The 10000-nt window shown below is 49.5% G+C and overlaps 1 protein-coding gene across 1 annotated transcript in view; it reads right to left on the reverse strand.

The window, feature by feature from the left end:
* The window catches only part of klhl29 (kelch like family member 29), a gene marked incomplete at its 3' end in the record, with an annotated part of 195139 nt that overhangs the window by 34646 nt on the left and 150493 nt on the right, over positions 1–10000 (reverse strand). The window contains 1 exon segment of the mRNA XM_084439232.1: positions 6553–6751. Within this exon segment, the coding sequence (XP_084295358.1) occupies positions 6553–6751 (199 nt within the window).

Consider the following 10000-nt stretch of genomic DNA (forward strand, 5'->3'; position numbering starts at 1 on the left):
TGGAGGTCAGGGAGGTTGAGGTCAGGGAAGTGGAGGTCAGGGAGGCGGAGGTCAGGGAGGTAGAGGTCAGGGAGATGGAGGTCAGGGAAGTGGAGGTCAGGGAGGCGGAGGTCAGGGAAGTGGAGGTCAGGGAAGTGGAGGTCAGGGAGGTGGAGGTCAGGGAAGTGGAGGTCAGGGAAGTGGAGGTCAGGGAGGTGGAGGTCAGGGAAGTGGAGGTCAGGGAGGTGGAGGTCAGGGAGGCGGAGGTCAGGGAGGTAGAGGTCAGGGAGATGGAGGTCAGGGAAGTGGAGGTCAGGGAGGCGGAGGTCAGGGAGATAGCTAGCCAGCAATGCGGTGAGTACACAGCATTGATGTAGCAGCCAGCAGTGTACTACTGTATGAAGTCATTTAAATAGTCTTGTCATGAGAATGGACTGTGATTGGAGGATGAATTGAATAATTGATTAATGCTGATTGTTCAGTGGGCTATCAGCTGATAAAAACTGAGGTGCATGACCTGTGTCCTGCATGAAATTACACAATGCTACAAAAAAAAACACATCAGTTGCCCCCCCCCCCCCCAACAGGTGCAACTGCAACAAAACTTCCCTTCTCCGGCTCAATATGCCTCTTTGAGTCTGAGCCAACTCGTCTCTACGTAGCCTTTTGCAATTAGCTGGCTAACTGTGACAGCAGCTGGTGTCACAGTTATAAAAAAGCAGTGTGAGCTTTCCAAAAAATTTACCATGCATTGACATGTGCAAATATTTGAAGAAGATATGCTCATTTGAATGTTGGCACACCTAAAATTAGTTGAGCAGTAAAAACCGCTCTCCTCTCACAGTTGTAAAGACTGCGCTAGCTACAGCTAGCCCTGTGGACCGGGGATGAGGGCCTCTTCTGGGGCGGAGCGTAACACTGGCCTGTGGATGACGGCCTGTGGATGAGGGCCTGGTCTGGGGCGATAAGGGCCTGAGGCCTCATTTATAAACGCTGCGCAAGTACAAAAGCATGCGTACGGCACTTTCTAAGCAACTGTATCGGTATTTATAAAGAATGAGCTTGACGTGAGAACGTGGGAAAATGTGCGCTTCTCCACGCACACTCTTACCCACGCGGGAGGACACGGAGAAATGACAAACTGCCACTCCGATGGCAGAAGGATGAAACTCGAAAATCTGTGAAATTGATAGGCCCTATACCTACCATTGTGTAAAATAAATGGACATTACCTCTCCCTTATAGGCCCACCTCTCAATTATATAGGCTGGAGCTCCCTGAATATGACGTACACTGTAATATGAGGAGACGTGTGGCGTTTATGTCAATAATTTTGACGCAGAAGCAGAGACAGCTTATAGTTTTGAGAAGTTTGACTGTGCTGTGATATTGAATAAATATTAGGGCATTTGATGTGTGAATGTTTTCCCAAATACACCAACGTCTGTCCCATGTCCCGCATGTTGTCACTCTCTTGATTAACGTAATATCACCATCAAGAGATAAATGTAGGCCTACTATTTTAAACCCTGCTCTCCTCACCTCTGGGCATGATTTAGGATAATAGGCCAACAAGGGGAGATGTCTGTCTAATTCCAAAATAACTTTTCAAACTGGCTTAAGTAAGCAAGCTTAGTAATGTGGATTCTCCACACAGTTTTATAAAAGCTTCTTTTTTTATTACTGCTAATGTATCTACTTTAACTACTAGTCATAACCTTTGGAGTTTTGTTTCGATAATTGCGTGAGATAGCATGCATCTCTGCATTGCTAGTCGGCATTGCTCTTGCCAGCTACCTACAGTAGCGTGTGATTAGAGATTGTTTGATAAAGGCGGAGCTGTCAATCAGGGAGATGTCCATCAAAATATGATCTGACGCCTACGCAGTCTTGAGAAATGGTCTGAACAGTAAAATGAGCTCTTTTTGAACAAGGTTTCCTAGTATTTCTGAATGTTTATTTTCACTCAGATTTTTGCGCATGCTTAATGAGACACTAAACTTTGATATCATATTTGTAAGTTTCCTGTGGCATTACAACTAGTAATATTCATCAGCTTTCAGTCCTCTGATAATATGAACTAAGAAGAAGTTCGAGATAAGAAGACAAGTCCAGTACAGCCCTGTTGTTTCTGTCTGTTTCCGTCTAGAAAGATGCTTTTAATCCAGAAGGTGATGATTTATCTGTCCAGTGATCTCAGATTGAGATCAAAGGTCAGGGTCAGGCCTACTGCAACGCAGCTTACTCTTCTAGTACAGTACAGTATACTGTATCACTCATCACAGTCTTCTAGTACAGTATACTGTATCACTCATCCCAGTCTTCTAGTACAGTACAGTATACTGTATCACTCATCACAGTCTTCTAGTACAGTACACTGTATCACTCATCACAGTCTTCTAGTACAGTAAACTGTATCACTCATCACAGTCTTCTAGTACAGTACAGTATACTGTATCACTCATCACAGTCTTCTAGTACAGTACAGTATACTGTATCACTCATCACAGTCTTCTAGTACAGTACACTGTATCACTCATCACAGTCTTCTAGTACAGTATACTGTATCACTCATCACAGTCTTCTAGTACAGTACACTGTATCGCTCATCACAGTATTCTAGTACAGTATAGTATACTGTATCACTCATCACAGTCTTCTAGTACAGTACAGTATACTGTATCACTCATCACAGTCTTTTAGTACAGTACAGTATACTGTATCACTCATCAGTCTTCTAGTACAGTACAGTACACTGTATCACTCATCACAGTCTTCTAGTACAGTACAGTACACTGTATCACTCATCACAGTCTTCTAGTACAGTACAGTACACTGTATCACTCATCACAGCTGGACCCCCACTACCTCTCTTACTCATTACAGCTGATTTATCTGAGCTCTAGTGCATTTGGATGAGCTAAGTTAACAGTTTGCCAATGCTCTCTTCTCTCCTTGGACCGCCACTGCGCTGGGCCAACGTGGGTGGACCATTTTGTGTTAACGAGCGTGTATGTGTGTGTGCCTGTGTGTGTGCCTGTGTGTGTGTGTGTGTGTGTGTGTGTGTGTGTGCGTGCGAGAGAGAGAGAGAGAGATAGAGAGAGAGAGAGAATTATCTATAGAGAACAGGGAATACAAATCAAAAGGCAGCACAAACAAAACCAAGCCTATGACTCGGCATCAGCAAACAAACCCTGCCTCGCCTCTCCACCTACCTTATTGACATGTCGTTAACGGAAGGGGCAGCAAACAGAGTTAATATGCGCAAGATCGACCTGAACAGAGGCTTTTCTGAGAAAGGGAACGGTACCGGTGACAGTCTAATCCTCCCGCTCCCACACATCATCAGATGCACATACACACGCTCTAATTAGCCAATTAGCAGCTAATACCTAGTCACCTAGTAACGGATGACAGGTTCATTAAGGACCTCTTAGACACGCCCTGCTGTGTTCAAGGCCCCCCCACAGTCCCAGGGCGGGAGAGGGGGGGGGGGACATGACCATGAGGATGTGCTGGATCCACACTGGGGTCGATATTAATATCAACTTAAAAGTGCTTTCAATTCACAAATCCAACTCGAGAGCTTGTGATAGCGTGCCTAGACTGGATTGGGCGGAAATTTGGCCCCCGCTGTTAAAATGAACAGCATAGGACTACGCTGAGGGAATCAGCAGATGAGAGGGGGAGGAGGGAGGGGGAGAAGAGGGACAGAGGGAGAGGAGAAGGGATGGAGGAGAGGAGGAGGAGGAGGAGGTGAAGACGTGGAGGTGGTGGCCCTGGTGAACTCTTCACTGTGACACTAGAGACAGCTGGCAGGGAGAGGGACCATGCTTCATGCTTTGCCATGGGGCTTTACACCCATCACCACACACACAGACACACACACACATACACACACACACACACACACACACACACTGAAGCTCACAGATTGAGTGCGCTCAGCAAGAAGTGTTTCACGGATGACATCACGCCGTTTCCCTTTCTGTTTCCGCTTGAAAGACTTATCTTCCCGGCTCAGGTGGTGCCCAGTCTGCGCATGTGTGTGCACGCACACACACACACACACACACACACACACACACACACACACACACACACACATGCACCCAGACACACACAAACTGCACATGTCAGAAGGCAATCTCCCTCAGCGCATTAAAATCTTATGAAAAACTACCTCCCTTCCAATTACCTTCTTCCCATCCTTTGCTTTCCTTCAGCCTCATCCTCTCCGTCTCTCTCCTCCTCCCTCCCTCCCTCCCTCCCTCCCTCCCTCCCTCCCTCCCTCCCTCCCTCCCTCCCTCCCTCCCTCCCTCCCTCCCTCCCTCCCTCCGTCTCTGTTTCTGCCCCCGTCCCCATATTGCACATGGCGCCTGCCGTGGGCGCAGACCTTCCCCTGTTGACCAGCGAGCCTCCTCCCCCGCTGCGCGTCTCCGAGGCGGCCAGACACATCGGCAGATGGCCGAACGCCGCCCTGGACGACCGCCACTGCCGCACGCGCCGCCGCCCCCGAGCCGCCCGAAACACGAACAGACTGAGGGTTCAGACATCGTGGCGTTGAGTGTCAGACCAGTTAGAGACCAGAGGCGAGGAAGTTTAGTTACTGTATACTCTCGCTCCTCTCAAACTCCAGCCTCCCCCGAACCATCTGTTTCTAATGCATAATGCATGAATTCTATCATTTCTCAAGTACTTCGCGTGGAAATTCAATGTTCAGAAACAAGGGGTCCCTAAACACATAAAGACAAATGATGTATAAAAGTAAAAAAAAAAGCTGTGTGAGTAATGGAGCGGCGTGAAGCGCGCAGAAAAACCGCCACAAACGCCACAAACGCGTCTCGTCTCACGGGAAGCCGGTGACTCAAAACACCCACGCCATGTTCTCCAATTAAACACGTGAGCCGTGGGACCCCGCCGGCCGCCGCGTCTTTTACCGGTGAACGCCGCCCGGGCTACAATTCGAGACGCCGTCTTGTATCGCAGCCACGCCACAAAGTGACGTTTGTTTAGCAATTACATTAATTCTGCTGAAGCGGAAAATAAGTTCTGCCGGGTGGCGTGCCATCCGCGGTACGCTTCACAAACAGCAATTAAACACATCCTTACTGCGGGAAAGGCCGAGGGCAGGGACGACTGGAGGGATAAATCCAACCGCCAAAACCAATTTAGTTTTTCGGCAGAGCACACACATTTCCATAAACATCTGATTTTAATGATGTAAACAAACAGACTGGCACTGAGGGGACGAACGGTCGGGCCGCGTGTGTTTTTGGAAGGTGTATGGTGGGTCGTCTGCTCAAAATATGCGGAAGGGCCGGAATGCGCCCAGACAGCTGGTGCTTGGGAGGTGGTGGGAGATGTTTATTTGGTGGTCCTACCGTAAAATACCCAGAGTTCAGCTGCCTGGAAACGCTGGGATACTGTTGTGGTTGGCCGTACTGAGAGTGCCCTTTCCTAGTCCCTCGGCCCGTGCTTGGCGCAAACACACCAAACCTTCCACCGTGACACGCCTTGGGGAGCGTATTATATATAATGATTCACAATATTTCACCGGATTTTGCGCCGCATGCTGTGAGAGCTGGCTTCTCACCCTAAAAAAAAGTTCACACTTGTGTGTGAGTGTGCTTGTGTGTATGCAGGCTCCAGTAGGATTGTGTGTATGTGTGTGTGTGTACTGTATGTATGTGCACAGTAGGATTGTGTGTGTGTGTGTGTCTGTGTGTGTGTGCTGTCATGGAAATTGTAGTTTCACTACCTCCCTTAACCTTTCACATAGCTGTGCTAAACTCATTTTATAACAGGATGACCTCTCCAGGAGGTCGACACACCTAGACGTTGTCTGCTCTGGAATAACCATCCTTTGTTCCATTGTCCCTGCAGGATTTGCCGCCCTTTCTCATATCACGTGTCTCTACTCTTGACCACTGTTGATGATGTCCGCCACTCTATTATGACGTGTACAGATGGGTTAGCCAATCAAATCCCTGGAAGCGTCATACCTGTGTATTGCTTGAATATAAGACCCTGCAACACCGTTCAGGGGCACTTCTGCTGGATGCCACTCACGTGCGTTATCCTCACGTGCGTTATCACTTGCGCTCGTATGTTTTCTCAATAAACCAGACTTAACCTCTTTGAGCGAACCTTGGCAAATCCTTTTTGACCTTAGATCAAATAATTCTTCTACAGTGTGCACAGTAGGATTGTGTGTTTGTGTGTATGTGTGTACAGTAGGATTGTGTGTGAGTGTGTGTGTGTGTGTACAGTAGGATTGTGTGCGTGTGTGTGTGTGTACAGTAGGATTGTGCGTGTGTGTGTGTGTGCGCATGCATGTGTGTGTGCGTGTGTGTGTGTGTGTGTATGTGTGTACAATAGGATTGTGCGTGTGTGTGTGTGTGTATAGTAGGATTGTGTGTGTGTGTGTGTGTGTGTACAGTAGGATTGTGTGTGTGTGTGCATGTGTGTGTGTGTGTGTGTGTGTATAGTAGGATTGTGTGTGTGTGTGTGTGTGTGTGTGTGTACAGTAGGATTGTGTGTGTGTGTGTGCGTGTGTGTGTGTGTGTGTACCTGCGGAGAGCCTGGGCCTGGTCCTGGGCGTCTGCATCTCCTGCCGGGCGTGGGGCAGCATGTGGTAGCGCTTGGCCTCGTTCACCAGGTCCCTGCAGGCCTCGGACGACTTGATCAGCTCCTCGTTGTCCACCACGTTCAGCAGGTAGGACGGGTGGATGAAGGGAAGACGCACCGCGGCCAGGAGCTCGGACACGTGCTGGGGGAGAGAGGGAGGGAGGGAGGGAGGGAGGGAGGGAGGAGGGAGGGGGGAGGTAAGAAAAACATATCAAATGACTGTTCGCAGGCTCGTAAAAATGAATTGCCGCCAACAAACCCGAGACTTGCCGGGAAGCTCAAAGGAAAAACAACTTTCATGTTTGCGTCTCAGACAGACCGCGGAAGAAATGCACACTCCGGTCTCATTATACCCCTGTTAGTCATTAGTCTTCAAATAAATACGGCAAAAACACTGGACTTTGAGGAAAAATTTTAAATCGAATGAAAATCGTACCGGGTGTGTGTGTGTGTGTGTGTGCGTGCATGTGCGTGTGTGTGTTGTGCATGAGGCAGGATGTGCAGGAGACAGGTGCACTTGTCTGACAGCAGCAGTTGCCATAGTGACCAATGTCCATGGTGGTAACGCCTGTGTGTGAACGTCTACCGGCCATGACACCGTGGGACTCTTATCTATGTCAACGCTAAACGCTGTAAACAAGACCAGCAAGACTCCCATCAGCCCGAGCTGAGAACACTGGCCGCGGAGAAAAAAAAACCCAGGCAGATTGTAGAAGCCTCTCTGCGAGACTTTCGACCAACACTCCATTTTGTAATCTCTCTGAGCGGCTGCACACCTGAGGTCCTCGTCTGGAACATCCTGCTCAGTTTACACTGAACTCCCCAGAGAGGAGAGGGCTGGAGAGGAGAGGAGAGGAGAAGAGAGGAGGAGACGGGAGAGGAGAGGAGAGGAGAAGAGGGGAGAGGAGAGCAGATGAGATGAGAGGAGAGCAGAGGAGAGAAGAAAAGGGGAGAGGAGTAGAGGAGAGCAGATGAGAGGAGGGGAGAGGAGGAGAGGAGAGCAATGGAGAGGAGAGGAGAGGGGGAGAGGAGAGCAGATGAGAGGAGAGGAGAGGAGGAGAGCAGATGAGAGGAGAGGAGAGGAGAGGAGGAGAGCAGATGAGAGGAGGGGAGAGGAGGAGAGGAGAGCAGATGAGAAGAGAGGAGAGGAGAGGAGAGGAGAGGAGAGGAGAGGAGAGGAGAGGAGAGGAGAGGAGAGCAGATGAGAGGAGAAGAGGAGAGGAGAGGAGAGGAGAGGAGAGGAGAGGAGAGGAGAGGAGAGGAGAGGAGAGGAGAGGAGAGGAGAGGAGAGGAGAGCAGATGAGCGGAGGGGAGAGGAGGAGAGCAGAAGAGAGAATAAGAGCGGGGAGGAGAGGAGCAGAGGAGAGGAGAGGAGAGGGGAGAAGAGGAGAGGACAGGTATCGAGAAGGGAGGAGAGGAAAAGAGAGGAGAGGGGAGGATTGGAGAGGAGAGGAGGGGTGATGGTCGGTCACAGAGCACAGAGTGTGTTGTTGACATTTCCTGTGTGTGTGTGCCTGGGGCTGGAGGCCAGTATCCAGATGGGAACGGCCGAGTCACCTCCCAAACACACAGTTTACCCAGCAGTTCATCAAACAAACAGCTCAATGAACACATTAACACACTGGCTGGCCCTCTCCAACAGATAATGGTAATATCTGTTGATAATGATAATAATAACAATAATAACAACAATAATAATACAATTAATAATAATAATAATAACAATAATAATATATATTATATATATATAATAACAACATATTGTAATAATAACATTATTATTATTATTATTATTATTATAAATACAAGTGTAAGCTTTATTGTAAAGAGAACTGTAGCTGAGGCTTTAGGAGATTCACACATCCACCCCATATTAGAAGTAAATTGTTGAGTTGTTGGGTTAGTTGAGATCACAGATCCAACCTGACGAAGTTGCTGAGTGCCAGAACTTTGGTCTTTCTATAATAAATAGTGTGCAACCTTTCCTTTTCTTTGTAAAGTTTGGACTACCCTCCGTAGGTCAACGCCTCCATAAAGCCTTCCCCTGGACAAGATTAAAAAATACAACATTTTTCAATGTCCAAGCATAATCCTGGAATAGCAGCAACCTGCTGACCTGTCCTGACCAGTAAGCCTGAGTTATCGCTGTTAAGTGGGGCAGCTTCGGCCTCCATGACTCTGTGGTGATTTTAAAATGTCTACGTGTGCATTTGTCCGGCGTCCAATTGGTTCGGGGACTTAGAGAGGGTGGGGGGACAGGGTGGTGGGGGCGAGTGCGGAGGACAGCGTGTCCACAGGTATTCAGGTCACGACCCGGGGGTGGACTGAATGAGCGGTCTTCTGCTGTCTAGTTCTCCAGCTGACCTCGGACCCCCCAACGCCCCCCCAAAAACCCAGCGTCGAAACCCAACCCCCGAACAAATCAGTCTACCCTATCAGATCACAGAGCTGGCTGTGAATCACCTCGTTAAAACAGCGTCGGCTCATGTTTGGTGCATTTCCTGAGTCAGAGTCACATTCCTGGTCTTTAAGAGAGTCAGTGGTGTCCCTCGGATTCACCTCTGCTGGAGAGATGGACTTCAAAACAGCGTGCAAGCCTGGGCGGCTTCAATAATTCATATCGCACTGACTCACTGACCTGTGTGTGCATATGTGTGTGTAGGAGTGGGAATGGATGAGCAAGTGAGAGATACTCTAAAGAGAGAGAGAGAGAGAGAGAGAGAGTAATCAAACCATAGCTCTAGTTCTCTATCTCAAGAGAACCTCGCATTCTAACCTTCCTCAATCCTAAATACCTATCTCTCCATCCTTCTCCCAATCTCTCTCTCTCTCTCTCTCTCTCTCCATTGCTGACTCTCTCCTCCTCCCACACATGCATACATCGATATAAAGCGGACGCATGACACGCGCGCTCCCCCTCTCCAAACCCCAGTCCGACCGCACAAGACGGATTAGGCGGCGCTCAGTATTAAGGACAGGCCGCTCTTCCTTCCTACGCCATCAGATCATCCCGCGGCCTCGTCCTGCACCCCCCCCCCCCCCCCCCCCCCCATTCTGTTCTCACTCCCCGCGCCGCCTCCCTGCTCTGCCCCCGTCTGCGGTGCTTAGACGCTCCCCCAGGTGACTCCAATAACCGCCCGCCGCTCGCACGCTGCACCCAGACATATTCCTGTGCGGTCAGTAGCCCCCCCCGGGGGGAAGTTGATAAGATTCCGCTCCCCGTGAGGCGGTGTGTCCAGACCTGCTCCTGGCGGGGGATGAATCCACCTGGGGGGAGGAGCTGGCGTAGAGGAGGGCTGGGGGGGGGAGAGGAGGATAGAGAGAGAGGGGGAGGGGGAGAGAGAGAGAGAGGAGGGAGAAGGTAGAGGGAGAGAGAGGGAGGAGGGAGAGA

The sequence above is a fragment of the Borostomias antarcticus genome, assembly GCF_949987555.1.
Source record: "Borostomias antarcticus genome assembly, chromosome: 6".
In the NCBI taxonomy this organism is placed as follows: Eukaryota; Metazoa; Chordata; class Actinopteri; order Stomiiformes; family Stomiidae; genus Borostomias; species Borostomias antarcticus.